This window comes from Pleuronectes platessa, chromosome 9 (assembly GCF_947347685.1).
Source record: "Pleuronectes platessa chromosome 9, fPlePla1.1, whole genome shotgun sequence".
NCBI lineage: Eukaryota > Metazoa > Chordata > Actinopteri > Pleuronectiformes > Pleuronectidae > Pleuronectes > Pleuronectes platessa.
In genome coordinates, this window is record NC_070634.1 from 11,438,070 (window position 1) to 11,455,329 (window position 17,260).

A 17,260-nucleotide genomic window follows, 5' to 3' on the forward strand; every position below is an offset into this window, starting at 1 on the left:
ATCCTAATCAGGACCATAAGTAGCACTACTATGACTAATACTACTTCTTCTACTAATACTTTCCTTCTACAATACTAACACTACCTTTGATCGTGTTCCTACCACTATTAGTATTTCTTGCAGTATAACCACTACTCGCAAGACCATTGTTATCTAATATAATGAGTAAGGTTTGTTTTTGAGTTTAAGACTGTGCTCAAACCTACAGCATCACTGCAGGGCGTGGTAACAAAACGCACTTATGTCATTTATATTTTCTATTTCTTTATCTACCTTGTGCTTATATTGCATGTTTATGAATATATTACTTTTAATGATTTCTTTTGACTGTCCTCTTTGCTGCTGCAACAGGATAATGTCCCTGTTGTGGGGCTAATAGAGGAGATAATTGTATTTAATCTTAAACCTAAGACACCCAGTAATACACAGACAGGGCAGTAAAGCACTGTTGTCTAGCCTGGTGTTGAGTCACACTTTAAAGTTTAAAGTGATCATTATGCTTGGACCTGATCATGGCCTCTCCCAATAGAGTAATCATTACTCTATAGAAAGAGAGATGTTCATATGTCCAGTGCTTGATTTGCGGAGGCGAGTGTGATGTGAAGTGTTTTTGTTGTGTGCTGCAGACATTCCGGAGGAGGAGGCCAGATACTGGGCCAAGAAACTTGAACAACTCAACGCCATGAGAGATCAAGATGTAAGAACTTTGCGACATTCTACTCAGTCTCTCTGCGCCGTCATCGTGTGTTTCCCCATCTATTTATTCCTTCTGCCTTATCATGCTTTCTTTCATAACCGTTTTGTTTTTGAATTTTCATACTCTCAATAGCTGCCCATAACAGCACAATTGCTACAGTCAAGTGATTTACCTCAGTGCATTTTCCAACCCGTCTCTTGTTGTTTTCTCCTCAGTATGCCTATCAGGAGGAGCAGGAGCGGCCACTGCACGCACCGACCACACAGTGCTGTGAGTGTCTGCAGCTTCCTCTCTACTCTCCCTGCTGTGTCCTTTTTATGCCTCCTGTTTTTACTCCCTCTGTTCCGTCGCCCCTGACTTATTGAGAACATGACTAGACGCGAGGTACAAATGAGGCTGATAGATGAGGCAGAGAATGAGTGGAGCGAGGGAGGAAAGCAGATGTGACGAATCACCCAGGCAGGCCTGCCGGAGCACTCCAATGACTTAGTGGTGCTAGATGTGTATGCATGTGAGCTGACATATGCTGGGTTGTCAGACACACAACACCCTGTCTGTCTGTCCGTCCATCCGTCTGTTTGTTGGTGACACTGGGAGCAGATTGATACATGCATACAAATCTGTGGAGGGTACGGGTTGGTTGGTGGAAAGATGCTTGTGTATATGTGTGCAGAGATGACACAGCACGAGAATCTTTATAACGCCTCTGGCCACTGGCTGTTGGAGGAGCGGAAGCGTGATGTTTTTGTGTTGTATGTCCATCTGTATAAACATCTATTCATCTGTCCCATTCTTGTAAACATGATATATCAAGAACTCTTTGAAGGAATTTCTTTGATCGGACAAAAACATTCACTAATTTGATCAACATCTCAGAAACACCTTTAGGGAATTTCTACAATATTTTGTACAAACATTCACTTGGACTCAAGGATTAACTGATAAGATGTTGGTAGCCAAAGGCCAGGATCACGGTGACCTCATGTTTTTGTGAACGTGATATATCAGGAACACCTATAGGAAATTTCATTAGGTAAAAAAATTCACTGGGACTCAAGGATGACTGATCAGAATTTGATGGTCAAAGATCAAGATCACCCTGACCTCACAAACCCTTGTTTTCCTTGTGAACACGAGAGACTGCTTTCAAATTTGGCCAAAATGTTCACGTAGATTCACGGATTGCCTGATATGATATAGTTGTCAAAGGTTAAGGTCACAGCAGCCTCATAACACATGTTTAGGCCTTTTGAACATGACAATTGAATCTAAAGTCTGCCTTTAGGGAAATTTCGTAAAATTTGAACTGCTGTCACTTCGACTCAAAGATTATCAGATTAGATGACGTGGTCAAAGGTCACAGTGACCTCATATGAGTCTCCGTGTAGACTGAGTCTGCACTGGTTGGCAGAGTCATTCAACCTCAGGATGGTAATTATATTCTGTTCTTAGTTAGCAGCATCAAGGCCGACAGCATTTAAAAAAAAAAGACCTTGTACTTTTCTTCACTCACACACTGGATTTACGTCACTTATGAACTCTCTGCACTCAAATTTGCATTTTATGGTAATTATCTCCCCCTGCTTTACTTCTCTATATCTTTGTTTACATGGATTTGTGAAATGATGATGTGTTTAGTTTGTAACCCAAACCTAATTTTTTCCAACCATTCATCTCCTTGCAGGTAATTGGAGTCTGTGGGGAGAGCAGCAAAGTAGGTTGAAGTTTCTTTCATGCTCCCCTGCTAATGACTTGCAGTAGCTCTGTTTTTATTTTCCGCGTCTCACTTAATGAAATGATCTTGTGTAGTGTGTTGAATTTCCTTTTCTGCTTTGATCCATATTCTCCCATGGATAAATAAAGTCAGGCTGCAAGAGTTACATTAAATAAAGACGCAAAAAAATATAATCTCTAGTGAATGTTGAAGATGTATGTCGAGCACAGTAACAACCGGGATGCTAGGATTACAAAAAGTAGTTGACAGCCTTAACCCTTGCGTTTATTAAACAAATGATATGCCCAATTTAAAAATAAATTCAGAGTATTAATTATCAAAACATATTTAGAAAAGAAATGCAAACTTATATTTTGGAAAAATAAATCTCCCTGGGCAAAATATGAAAAACACTTCCCTTCACAGATATTTACTGTCTTTGAAATTCTTCCAGGACTTTTTTGTCCTGGAAGAATTATGGCTTCCATTATATTCTTTCTTGGAGAACGCGTTCAAATATGATCTACAAAAGAACTGGGACGATTTCTTGCCCTGAGCCTTGTACAGCCATTAACAAATGTCAGTGTTTTGTTTTATTTATTAGTTTATTTGTTTTATTGTTGTTGTTCAGTTATTTTTACATTTTTTAAATTTGATTATGCACTTCAAATATGTGAATATATGTGATGCCATGTGTGCATGAATTAGAATAAACAAAATTTCAAAAAGAAATGCAAATAGAAATTCTAAGGAAAAAGTCAATTTAGCATTTGTTCCACCAATGACACTCTGTCTGACATTATACACATTGCTCTAGGAATCACACCTTTGTCAAAAATGAAAAACATGAAACAACTGTTCTGTCCATCACTCTCATCTCGCCCCCTCGTTTCCTCCGATCACTCACTGGTGTTTGTGTGAACAGACGAGGACCCCGACAGCGCCGTGGACGACAGGGACAGCGACTACCGCAGCGAGACCAGTAACAGCATCCCGCCTCCGTTCTACACGACCTCTCAGCCCAACGCGTCCATGCACCAGTATCCCATGAGGAACCCGCAGTTAAGACACTCCTACAATGACGATATCCACGAGTTGGACTATGACCACCGAGCCATGAGGTAACACGCACAGTTCAGCCACTGCACAGGCACAACTAAAGCAGAGTGGTTCCTTTTCTCTTTTTTTTAAGTCTTATGTTTATGTGCACCCACGAGATTACCATAATGAATCAGCAAATTTAAGAGGGAGAAAGGATTTCTTTTAGGTAGACAGGAAGGAAAAACACCAGAAGTAAAAAACTGTTTAATGATGAAAATGTAATATCACACTCTGCCTCTTGAACAAAAACTTCCTTTTTGAAAGAATCCATTCGGAGACAAGCATTTAGCCCCGAGACAGTTGAGACCCTTTGGACTTGCTCTGTTTTGTTCATGGTAACATGTTGATCCACTATGCTCTCCTCCTCTAGAGAATAGCCCTGGCCTCAGTGTATACAAGCATGCTGGGGCACAAACTTCTTGTATACAGGTCATGTATGAAAGTCGGCCTTTGTGGCTATCCTTTACTGCGTGTGTGCATGTCGAGTCTTTGAGCATCAGAACATGTGATCAGAACATGTGACCTCTTCTGCGCTAACTTGCTCTGCAGGAAACTAGTTAATTTCAGGACATGACAGTATATGTGATGATTTCTGGACATGTTTTTAATGGTGGCAGATGAAAGCAAATGAATGCACTCCTCAGGAAAGCTGAAACATAAAGTTTGGATTTCAAATGGATGAATTCAATCTTCAAGTGCCTAACCTTGATCAAAGAAACTTTAAGGATAAGGGCACAATTTTTCAAGTCTGTCTTAAGACAACAGTCTGGTGTTCAAATGAACCATAGCCTGAGCCAATGTGTCCTAATCGGCTCCTGGTGGATGGTTCCAGTACAGGTCTGAAATCCAGTCTCCTCCATGTTAGTGGATGGGACATAGGCCGAACTAAAAAGTCAAAGTTACCGTCAATTAGATAATCTCAAAGATATCTTCTGTCATTTTAAGACTTTCTTATCACACTGTTTGTTTAAGTGTTCCTCTTTCTCATAACTAAATTTAATTTGTTATTTGAGGCTATAAATGATTGACGGCTGACAATGACTCATTATTTGGTCGAGTGTATGTTTTGGTAGGACGTTGATGTCCATTTCTCCGTCACTACTGTGCACACGCTGGCTCCAAATGTGTGTGTTTTTAAGTTTCATTTCTGGACAGTGAGAGGAGGTGGAGATGCATCATCCTTCTTTATGTAGAGTGTATCATATGAAAACTCTTCCTAATGCACTTGCAATGTAGGTGACATGGCACACCAACAAGTGGGGATATTCCAAAGTCTTTTTAGCACAAATTTACCTCTTTGTATTCCCACAGTGTTTTCTTGGGATGCTGCGGTGGGAGGACTGAAACATAACACTGAAAAGACCGTAGCTCTGGAATTTACTCACTTGAATTTAATAGATCAGGCTGCGGAAGCCTCATATTAGCTTCAGTCAATTTAAAACATAGGAAAAGATGGTGAATAACCCTAGTAAGTTTGAAGGTCTTCTGCACTATTTGGATAATATGGGCCCAACACAGTGCATGTTAGTGACCATCGGCGGCGGTTAGAGACATGCCATAAGTTGTGTACCTTAGCGTCATCTAGGCTTTCGCCCTTTTAATCACAAGGCACCCTCTGCTCAGTGAGGTTCACCATAGGCTGATCAGACCTGGGGAGGTGACCCTAACATCATGAGGCCCAGTCGGGGTCTTTCCTCCATACATGCACCTGACTATTGTTTTGAGACTTGAAAAATTGTGAGGCTTTCACCGGTTTTACGTTATATTGCAGAGGCTCAGTTTGGTTTTCTTTGAACGACTTGCATTGAGCTCTACTGATGCTCCTCTCCCACCTCTTCCCTCCCCCCCACCTCCCTCCCTGCTCCTCCTACCAGACGCAATGATAGTTTAGACTCTGCCACCAACGGGGGCAGCGATATCGACTCAGGCTCGGGGTCGAGCCGGCGCACCAGTCGTCAGTATTCACTAGACAGTAGGCACTCGCTGTCCGATAGGTGGGTCTCTGTACCTCCTCCCCGAATCCTCCCCCCCTCCCCTCTACTTCCTCTTGCTCCGGCCTGTGACTCCGTCTCGCTGTGACGTCAGTGGTGGACTTGTCCCGTCCTCCTCGCTCGCTGTGCTTGCATGCATGCGCTCTTGCCCTTTCTCTGTATATGTATATATTATATATATTTTCTTGAAAAGAAATCTACTGGTCCTGCATCTATCTTTACTGTGTGCCTGGCGAAGAATTACAAATGAGTCTCACCAGTAATGTATCATGCTTGTCTTTCTCCATCTTTGAACCCTAATAAGTTTTGTGCAGTTTTCGGTTTATCTGTGTGGGTGAGTGATAAAACCAATGTGTATATATGTGTGTGTGTGTGTGTGTGCGTGTGTGTGTGTTTGGTCCAGATATTATTTATTAGTTTACACAGTCACATAATGGGGACTTGTCTTCTTTATATGGGGACAAAAAGCAAGTCCCCATAACATAGTCAACACATTTTTAAGGTGAATACAATTTTTAAGGTTAAGTTAGGACTAAGGCTTAGGTTAAGGTTAAGGTTAAGGGGAGGCAAGTAGCCATTATGGTTATGGTTAGAATAAGTCTCTGTAATGTAAGTACATTGTATGTCCTCTGATGTCATTGGGACTGGGTTGCGTGTGCATCTGTTGTTGTGGCAGCCTGCTGTTACTCTATGTGAGACTTTAAGAAGGGCCCTGTCTTATTCTGGACGTCCCATACATGGTAATTATACACATTTAATTTCCACTTGTGAGAAAGTAGGAGGACATCGACCTAATGATGAGGTCCTAAAGAAGAGAGGCCAAGACAGACTCTTTATTCTTCATTTCTTCATGTTTTTTTATAGGGCAGCCATTTATTTAGAGAGTTATGCAAGCGTTTCCCTGTCAGTGTTGGTCTTTGTGTTGGATGAGAGGGAGATAGGTGATGAATAGTGGGGAACAGGGGTGTCGTAATTGAATGTCTATGTGTCTATTCAGCCGTATGTTTGTATTCCCTGTGGCTCACAGGCCAAAACCATTATACAGTTTTCTCCTTTATGGCTCCTGCACTATGCATTATTGAACCGACGTGGCTGTAATCAATAGAGACAAAACAATACTGTGTGAGTGTGTTTGTTAGAAATTGTGTTATGTGTCTTAAAATCTCTTACTGACTCATGGTCTGTCTCAGTGTTTAATAGCCTCATTCATCATAGAGAATAATAATATTCAGTTATTTATATGCAGAAAGACTGTTATTGTTCTGCCAGGCTAATCAATCACCCTGGACCTCTCCAGGTTCCTGTTCTTTCATTTGATTAGGCCTGTTTATATCATACATTTCTCAAATATCTCCTTTCTAATCACCTGCTTCTGTATGCTGTGTGTTTCTGTATTAATTTGTGAACTAGTATCCATTGTAACCTTTCCCATGACTAAAGATATGGTTCCCCTTACAGTAACATAGAAGCACTTTTAATCTGATCCCTTACTGTAAGTCTCCTGATTGGTTGGTTGAGAGTTACTCCTCTTTTCCTATTGGTTAATGGTCTCCCTCCCTGGCCCCTAACACAAGTCCCTAAAGTGTCACTGTGTCAGCAAAAATCTTTAAAGTGCAACTCTGGGAACTCCACTAGTTTAGTGTTAAACCTGTGTGGGTGTGTAACATTCTGCATCTCCCCCCTTCTTTTAGTCCCACGGACAGTCGTTACGCCTCATCGGGCGAGTTGAGTCGAGGCAGCTCGCAGCTCAGCGAGGGGTTTGTTCCCGAGGACGGCGGGAGCTTGCGAGGTTCGGAGTTCTACGATGAAAACGACTCCTACCACTCCTGCCACTCTTCAGTCAGCGGCGGCAAAGAGGATTCCCCGGGCTGGGAGGGTGAAGATCCCCAGGCCATCTACAGCGACGATGGAGCCTACCTCAAAGACGGAGGGGAGGAGGGGGCATTGTATGATGAAGATGAGGGAGACATGTACGGGGAGGAAGGAGAGTACACCTACGAAGATGAGGAGGAGATGCCTTATGAAGAGGATGAAGATATGTATCAGCTTGACGGCACACTCAGTGAATCCCAGGAACCGCCCTACACCCCCACACCCACAAGCACTGACCCCACTCTGATGCCGCCCTCTGATGGTCAGTCCTCCACCCGGCCGCCGCTGGAGAAGCAGGCGTCGTTGCGACAGCAGCAGCAGCCGGCCCACGATCAGATCCAGCCTCCGATCACAGCTCCTGGTCTACCTCCGGCCTCACAGGACGACATGTTGCCACCTTTCACTTCAGACTCCACTAAAACTCCCTTTGCATTCCCACAGCCAGATATGTCCACCACCACATCCACACCCACTCCTGCAACCACTATACAGGTTCCAGTCCCAGACTCCAAACCCCTGGAACCCGAACACAAACCTGAGTTAGCGCTGGAGGAACCGAAACCTTTCGAGCAGCTTCCAGCAGCTGAAGGCGTCTCTCCAGCTCCTGTGGAGAAAACAGAGGAGCCTCCTGTTCCAAGGTGAACACAGCTCATACCTTAAAAACTTCAGAGAGGAAGAGAATACATAAATCCACCTACTGTCAACATTACATAACTCATGTGAAAACTCTATATACTAATATTATTCTGTCCACGTATCTTCATCATTGCTATAGTTTCAGTGCATACATTTCAGTATGTATATTTATATATATATATATATACTGAAATGTATGCTCTGCATAAGCCTAACCCTAACCCTAACCCTAACCCTAACCCTAACCCTTTGGTCTTTATTCAATCGTTCTTTTAGTTTCCCAAGGAGAGAAATCATGGAGCCTGGTACTGCCAGAGCCAAAGCCAACTGGCTTCGACTTTGCAGCAAAGTGCGATTACAGCTGCAAGAGGTACAGCCTCTGCATGTGTGTGTGTGTGTGTGTGTGTGTGTGTGTGTGTGTGTGTGTGTGTGTGTGTGTGTGTGTGTGTGTGTTCGTTCCTTACTGTATCTTTCAGCACGTAGGTGTCGATAACAGGTAAAAGAGGGTAAATCTTGTTTTTTTGTATTTTTTTCTCTGTTGTTGGTCTGCTTTAATTTCTATGTCTATTATTTTAGCTGACTGACTTGTAGGATCAGCCCCTTCCTGTCTAACTGTTGTGTTTTTCCCCCCAGCTTTTTGTGATTGATGTGGATTATGCTGTATCGTCTTGTGTGTATTTGATTGTTTATGTTTACCCCTTGTATTGTTTTTTTTTTCTCCATTTCCTTATTTTCTTTTCAGTTGTTTGCCATCCTCGTAGCGATTTGCATGTTGTCCATTCTGATTACCCATGGCTGGAGCCGACTCGCAGGTGGGTGTGGCCCAGAGTGTGTTGATTTATATTGTCTGGCCTTGTGCAGCTCGTAGTTATTTGCATAGAGCCAGGCGGCTGTTAGCGCTTTATGTGTCATTTTCAAAGCCTGAACTCACCGTGAAATATTGCTTTTTGCTAATTAATCCCTTGTAATATCGCTAGATTTTGATTTGTCAGGGTAAAGGACAATGTCTGTACAGTACTATAAGATGATACTCTTCTTATTCTTCTTCAATATGGCATCCTGCTTGCTTTTCTCTCTCATCACATCGCCCTCTTTCTTCACAGGCCCGAGGAGAAAATGTTGGCATTGCCCGCCTGCTGCTATCAGCAGGGTAAGCCACCATGACGCTGTTACTACTGCAAATGGAAATCTATAACTTACCAGGCAAAAGCCAAGCCTGTGGCCATAATGTCTGAATGCATTTACTGTCTAATTGAACCGTCATGTCCACGTTCTGTTTAACCACTGTTGCAACTCAAAACCTTGGATGCTGAACGTTGCTCTGTGCGTGGTTTGTCTCCAGGATGGGCGGCGCTCTGTACAGCATCGACAGCATGCCAGACCTCAGGAAGAGGAAAGCTATGCCTCTGGTCAGAGATCTGGTGAGTTTCTGTGCTAATCTCTTTATATTCCCCTGACTAAGTGTCTCACATCTCCGCAGTCCATCTATCACTCAGCTCAACAGTCAGTGCTCTCGTCTACTCTAGCTCCTCCTGGGCTTTTCATCTGATTCTCTGCTTTCTTTGTGTCATCTTATCTCTCCGTGGCTCTATTCTCCTGCACTTTCCTCCTCCATTTGAGCCTTTCAGTCTACGTCACTTCATCCTCTGTGCTTACAGATGATGCATGCTGCTGTTACAGCGTGACAGGGCAAGCTGCAGGGCTGAGGGGCCAGGGGAAAGGCCAGAGGATTCCTCTGACATACACTGATGTCTGCTTGATACTCTCTTATAACATAACTTTTCATAACCACATGACACTGACTCATTCGTGGTTCGACTCTGAAAAACAATAATCCGCTGGACGAACCTGTAACTCATCTAGTACAAGACAACTTAAAAAAAAAACTTGGGTACTTTGGGAACTTCTCTTATTTTCTTTTTTAAGATCACAACCATTATCATATATGTCTATCCAGAGCCACACAAGAACCATAAAACCACAACTTCAGAGCTCAGCTTTATATATTGATTAAACAAATAAAATACAGTGTACTACGTAGAATGCAAGTCAGTGGTCTGCTTACCTCTGCCAAGGCTCAACAGTCCCCTTAGAGTCATTAAAGCTGCACCAAATGATACTCATAGATATCAGTGCCACAATGTCAAAAAGGCCATTGTCTTGTTAATAAATAAAAAAAAAAAAAAACAGGATTAGACCCCTATTCAACGAACCTAACCCGTAACCTAATTTAATCAAACCTTCTCCAAAGTTCTTTATTGGCCTATCCACACCTTTTCACCCAAACAGTTGATAGGTGTTTGTGTAATCCTGCTAACAGACAGAAAACTGACATAAAGCATAACTTAGAGGCACTGGTATGTAAATTCTCCCATTTCCTGTCACCTGGCTCCTCCAAACAAACTGACTCATGCTAGCTGCACTGGCTTCAATCTTGTCATCTCCATCGTGGTAAGGAAAAAAAAGCTTAATGACAGGGTGGAGTACTGGTTGTATGAGCAGTCATCACATTTTATTTACATAACATATATATCGGACTGGTTGTGGGTGTGGCCTCCTCGCCCTTCAGGTTTCCACATCCTGGTTTTGACTCCACGCTTTTATTGTGGATTCCTGTGAGGACAGCAAACGCACAATAAATGTGTCGGTTTCTCATCATCACTTTTGCATTTTTAACAACCTGCGGAAATTTCTTCCACAGTCTTTCCTTTTTCTAATGTCAAATCTCTCCCTTGTTCCTTCCACCATCACGTTCTGCCACAGGCCATGGTGAGTAACAAACTTTTTTTTGTGTGATTTTGACAGTATAATAGTGTTCTATGTATCATGGTTGCTATTGCAAAAGGAGGCACTTTAAAGTCTTCAGCTGTCACCTCTACTTAGTTGTAACTGTTCAAGAAAACATTACTAGACACACGGTAATAATTGGGAGCTGAGAGACGTGACATCTTCTTTCTCCCGTCGCTCAGTCTTTGGTTCAGAACTCCAGGAAAGCAGGTATCACCTCGGCCCTGACGTCCAGCACCCTCCATAATGAAGAACTGGTCAGTGCTCTCTTTACACTATTAGATCGAAACATATCACATCAGGCTGAAAGGCTTTTAACTCCTCTTCTCCTCTTCCTCTGTAACCTTGTAGAAGAGTCATGTCTATAAGAAGACTCTTCAGGCCCTCATATATCCCATCTCCTGCACCACCCCACATAATTTTGAGGTGTGGACCGCCACCACTCCGACTTACTGCTACGAGTGCGAGGGGCTGCTGTGGGGTATCGCTCGCCAGGGCATGCGCTGTACCGAGTGTGGAGTCAAGTGTCACGAAAAGTGCCAAGATCTACTCAACGCTGACTGTCTGCAAAGTAAGAGACACGATGGAAAACATTATTATTACAGTTCGTGCATCTAAAACATTGGAAAGAGAGACTGAAATATGATGATGTCGTATACATTTTACATTCATGAGTCTGTAACAGTAGAAGACGTGTACATGTCTGTTACATGTATGAAGTCTTATACGTTGAATTTAAAAAAAGAACATATTATTTGTGCAAATAAACTTAGCTAACATACATCAGTGTGATAAGAACTACTGTAGATGACAGAAACCATCTTTGAGAAAAATGTATTTAACCTGTACTTTAACCTTTTAGTTTGGTACATGTTCCATCCACTAACATGGAGAAGGTTTTCTATACTGTCATCAGGTTTCATGCTAAGCTAAACTACCTGGCAGCTAGCTTCATGTTCACCTTACAGACTTAAGAGTGGTATCAATAATCCCATCTAACTCTAGACAATTAACTCTTTTGAATGAGCAATCAAAATTTGTAAATGGCCTAAAACTGCTTCAAGAATACCCTGTAATGTCCTGTGATATATAACTCAAAAGTAATTTGTATCATGGCTTGTTAATTGACAACCATTTACTGACTTCTTTCTGCGTCAGTGCTGCTTTTTATTAATAAGACCAAAGTATCCATGAGCACTTTTCTTCCTCTTATCTCTCTTTGTCAGTGTCAACCTCCTCTTCCTTCCCCCCTCACACCCACTTCTTTTATTGTCCTTGTTTTCTTGGGAGGATATTAAAAGTCATTTATCTTTTGTGGACATCCACCTCTCGTTTCCATTTCTCTTTTACACAGCAGTTCATAGCACTGCAAATGTGTCCGGCCCTCATTCATGAAATATAATATCATCTGCAGTTCTTCTCTGCTCTGAATTAAATTTCCTTGGCAGGTTTTTTAATAAGTTGTAAAATGTTGTCCTCAAGGGAAAACTCTTCTCTTCTTTCTATCATAATTAATCACTGTATGGAAACTAAAAGCCATAAACCTCTCATGGAGAGTCATTTCTATATGGCTTTAACTTCAGATCCTTTTCTTTATTGTCCCACTTATCAGGGGCGGCGGAGAAGAGCTCAAAACACGGTGCGGAGGACCGAACCCAGAACATCATCATGGTCCTGAAGGACCGCATGAAGATCCGTGAGAGGAACAAACCAGAGATCTTTGAACTCATTCAGGAAGTGTTCACCATCCTCAAGGCCACCCACGTCACCCAGATGAAGCAGATCAAACAGAGCGTGCTTGATGGCACCTCCAAATGGTCGGCCAAGATCTGCATCACAGGTGAGGGCGGGGGGGGGGGGGGGGGGGGGGGGGGGGAAGTTATATCAGTACAGTAGGTTTGAAGGGAGCTGGCAGACGTTGTCAGCATTAAAGTCAGAAGAGACGGAGCATGTCACGTGTTTGTGTCTATGAAATGAGACGAGCTGCCGTCTGCATGAAGAGAGCACAGGAGGCGTTTATGGGGCAATAGAGCAGAAGGTCAGATGAGTTAAGAGACATCTGTTTCCCTCAGAACACACACTCTCACGCATACTTGTGCTTCTATACTTGTGAGGACACACTACTGCCCCTAACCCTAACCTTACCCTTCACAAATGGAGCGATGCTTGGGAGCTACTTCAGGCAGCCAACTGGAGCTGTGCTGCTGCAATCACGGCGGTCGATTTGAACAGAAAATAATTCCCATCACTCCCTTTGCTTGGCCCTCGCTGTTGCTGCACCAGTTTTGCTGCTCCCAGCATCCACTGGTAGGCTCCGACGGGGGTCATTTTTACTTCTCTTAATAAAACAGAAAGGTAGAGTGCATAACTCTGCCAAGGCTCAACAGCCCTTTTGTGAAAGCATGCTTAGGGAAGGATGATGCACCTCTTGTATCCTTTCAATGGAAACAGGCTCTGTTCCTCTATGCTTACCCAAGCCTAATTCTAACCATTAAGCAAAACCATCGACAAAAGTCTGAACACTCAGCACTTTGAAGCTGTCTGAAAGTGCAGGCCATCTAAAATGTCCTAAATCTGTTGATCTAATCTACAGTGACACTGGTACTCACACAGATAGAAAGAGCAGGACACACAGAGGATGTTGCTGGTTGACTGTGTAACAGTGTGGCTGACCAGTTTATTGTTTTCCCTTCTTCCTAGTGTTGTGTGCTCAGGGTCTTCAAGCCAAGGATAAAACTGGCTCCAGTGATCCTTATGTCACTGTCCAGGTGGGAAAGACCAAAAAGAGGACCAAGACCATCTACGGAAACCTCAACCCCGTCTGGGAGGAGACATTTAATTTGTGAGTCGAGACTTCCTGGAAACTACCAATTTTATAGTAGCTTTAGGCTTTTATGTTATTAATCTTCATGCAGGCGATACGTTATTTTTTCCACAAAATTTCTCGTTAAGCCAGAAACTGTCCTATTTTAGTGGGAAATGCTCATCACAATTTCTCAGAGCTCAGGGAGATGCCTCATTATTTCTTAACTTTGCCAAGAAAGGAAAACATTTAAAGATATATTGCACTTACAGTTACCTATATAGCTTTTTTACTCATAACCCTAATCATTATTCAGTTTTCCGTGTTGTTGACTAAAATTGTGTTGACCTTTCTCTAACTGAGTTAGGTCTAGTTAGTGTCAGAATTAAACGTTTTTATCTCCTTTGTGTTGATGAAAGAAAATAGATTCAGCTCATTTTAAGGTTCGATTTTATGTTTAAGGTGTAAACTGATTGTCTGATTCCGTCTGTGCAGCGAGTGTCACAACTCCTCAGATCGGATCAAGGTGCGCGTCTGGGATGAGGACGACGACATCAAGTCCCGTGTGAAGCAGAAGTTCAAGCGAGAGTCTGATGACTTCCTCGGTCAAACCATCATCGAGGTCCGAACCCTGAGCGGAGAGATGGATGTTTGGTACAATCTCGGTCAGTTACATTTATAGTCTGCCTCATTTATACTTCCTGCAATAATCTCTTGACTTTACACTTATAAAAGTAATTCAACATCTTTGATTGATTGAGTTTGGTGACCGTGTTGTGTGTTCACAGATAAGCGTACAGACAAATCCGCTGTATCTGGAGCCATCCGCATGCACATTAATGTAGAAATCAAAGGAGAGGAGACGGTCGCCCCCTATCACGTTCAGTACACCTGTTTACATGAAGTAAGTTCAGTGTGTGTTTGTATGTCAAAACAAGCAAAAATCTAGAGTTGTACTTTAATACTGTTTTGTGGCACTGGTAAGCATTTTGTGAATCTTTATTTTCCTTCCCCCGATACATTTATACATTGTATATCAAGACTATTTTTTGCAGAATAAAGAGAAAGAGCTCCTAAAAGTTAACAAACAAGTAGTGTTTACCCAAAACTTTAGAACACTATAATCGGTTGATGTTTTAAAGATGTCTCCCTCTGATGGGGGGGAAATCTTTTACCTATAATAGTTTCATCCATTTTACTGCTCAGACTTTTTGAGCAGTACTTTTTTTCATTGGAAAGCCCAATTTCCAATGAACAGACAGCAGCCACTTCATTGTTGCTGTAACGATATGCGTTCTTTCTTTATTTCTGCATGTGAAGCTTTTGCACTAGACACCCAGTTGACTGGGTTTTAAAAGGGAAAGAATATAACTTATATGAATGTTAATGGTGTGTGTGTGTGTCCATGCACCTCTGTGCCAACTCCTCTCATGAGCTCTGCCAGACAGTTTGGCGGATGTTCCCTTCCATAATGGATTCATTCTAAATCAAATTTAAGTTAATACTCCACGAACATTGCTTTGCTCTAGTAAGGTAAAGACCTTTTCTAAAAACAAAGACATCCGACATAGTATTAAACTGCTCCACACTGTACAGAGAACTACCCTGATTGGCTGTGAACCAATCACAGTCTTGTACGGAATCATTACCGGGCCCATTACTCAACAGAGCACATTAGCTGAACCTTAACCGACAAATGACCACTGTTATTGCTGCACATAAGTGGCCATAAACCACAAAGCCAACCCTTAACGTTTTACTGCTGCACAATGCTTTACGGCTGAGTACCCTCGACAGCAGCCTCGTGTTGGCCTCATAAAGCGGTTTAACGTTGCACAGTCGTTTGAAGATTAATAGGTCGAGAGTTTGAAACCTAATTCGTTTTTCACAATGACATATGCAAGCTACGATTTAAGCAGAGGCTCAGCTCCTCTCCCTCTAATCTTCCGCACACCTCCTTCAATTCTTCCCCTCACTCTGCTACCTCCTCCCCGCAGAACCTCTTCCACTATATGACAGACCTGCAGAACAACGGCGTGGTGAAGATCCCTGATGCCAAAGGGGATGATGCATGGAAAGTTTACTTCGAGGAGACGCCCCAGGAGATCGTAGACGAGTTCGCCATGCGCTACGGAGTGGAGTCCATCTACCAGGCCATGACGTATGTTCTTTTTTTGGGGGTGGATGTCATGCAGCATTGGTTGTGGTCGTGCATCAGGCTCTCAGTAAGCTGTTAGCACCTACTGTTTGTTTACGTTGTGTTTGTCCTTCATTTGCAGCCACTTTGCCTGTCTGTCGTCCAAGTACATGTGCCCAGGTGTGCCTGCAGTAATGAGCACACTGCTGGCTAACATCAATGCCTACTATGCCCACACCACCCAGGCAACTAACAACGTCTCTGCCTCTGACCGCTTTGCTGCTTCTAACTTCGGGGTGAGTCATTGCAAACAGAATCTATAAATTCACCTGGTGTCAGAATGTTCCACATCAAAAACTTGCCGTTGAATTTTTTTGTAAACAGATTACAATAAAACTTGGTGGGATGATGTGGTATAGGTCAGGGTTGAAACCATTGAATTCTGGTGCATATTCCCCCTCATTTTTCCCTTTTTTCCCTTTCTTAAACATTGATTAAGCATTAAACATTGATAGAGCATTTCTCCACATTTCCTTGATTTTTCACTGGATAATGAATAAAAAAATAAAAAAGGCATATTTAGGGGACTGATATTTTATGAATGGAATTTGGAGTCGATCCATTTAGAAATCATGATCTACTAGTGAATGACGGCTGGGCCTTGGCAGAGGTATGCATTTTACTGAGTGCCATTCTCTTTTGTCATAGAGTTAAATTGCTGTTTCTTTCTATATTAAGCAGTGAAGTGGATGTCAGTGTTAAATTGTGTTTTCATATGTTTTGTAATATCCACAGAAAGAGCGATTTGTCAAGCTTCTAGATCAGCTGCACAACTCTCTGAGGATCGACCTGTCCATGTACAGAGTAAGAAACCCCATCTCACTGCTTTCCCTCATGTCTTAGATTCTATAATGTCTGTGATGCTTCCTTTTCTCCTAACATCTGCCTCTATGTGAGAAAACAGCCACACAGAGCAGAGTGATGTGTTCTTTCGAGTGACAGCTCCTCTCAAACATGCGTGGACACATTCAGGACACACTGCACACACCCACACAGTAACAAGTGGAAGGATTCGGTGGCAGTGCTGGATCTTTTCCATGACACCAGAAAAAAAACACTGGGCAAAGAAGGATGTGATATTTTTACTGTTGTGACTCACTGTTTTTTTTTTTTGTCTGACTCTGCAGAATAACTTCCCAGCCAGCAGTCCTGAGAGGCTGCAGGATCTCAAGTCCACAGTGGACCTCCTCACCAGTATCACCTTCTTCAGAATGAAGGTACAGAGACTTTTTCTTTTCCACTGTGTTTCATAAACACAGCCTACCCATTCAAATGGAATATCGCTCAATGTGTGAACTTCTTCTACCAAATTGATTCAGGAAGTTTAACCCGTAACTAAGCAGAGATGTATTTATTTGTTGTTTGCAGTATTTCTCTGAAATGTTTCTACAAAATCAGCACAATCAGATTGCAGGGCTGCTTAGTCTTCACCCTGCAATCGTTATAATACCATGGGGATCCT

General features: G+C 42.5%; 1 protein-coding gene across 1 annotated transcript in view; it reads left to right on the top strand.

Moving 5' to 3' along the window:
- unc13a (unc-13 homolog A (C. elegans)) overlaps positions 1-17,260 on the top strand; it is a 47,035-nt gene that overhangs the window by 7,510 nt on the left and 22,265 nt on the right. Inside the window, exons 6-22 of the mRNA XM_053430707.1 lie at positions 627-697; positions 913-967; positions 3,337-3,532; positions 7,195-8,013; positions 8,288-8,381; positions 8,754-8,839; positions 9,354-9,432; positions 10,981-11,055; positions 11,150-11,369; positions 12,411-12,638; positions 13,499-13,640; positions 14,097-14,266; positions 14,390-14,505; positions 15,599-15,762; positions 15,881-16,034; positions 16,534-16,602; positions 16,926-17,015. Coding sequence (XP_053286682.1) covers positions 627-697; positions 913-967; positions 3,337-3,532; positions 7,195-8,013; positions 8,288-8,381; positions 8,754-8,839; positions 9,354-9,432; positions 10,981-11,055; positions 11,150-11,369; positions 12,411-12,638; positions 13,499-13,640; positions 14,097-14,266; positions 14,390-14,505; positions 15,599-15,762; positions 15,881-16,034; positions 16,534-16,602; positions 16,926-17,015 — 2,828 coding nt within the window. The remainder of the gene's footprint in view (positions 1-626; positions 698-912; positions 968-3,336; positions 3,533-7,194; positions 8,014-8,287; positions 8,382-8,753; positions 8,840-9,353; positions 9,433-10,980; positions 11,056-11,149; positions 11,370-12,410; positions 12,639-13,498; positions 13,641-14,096; positions 14,267-14,389; positions 14,506-15,598; positions 15,763-15,880; positions 16,035-16,533; positions 16,603-16,925; positions 17,016-17,260) is intronic.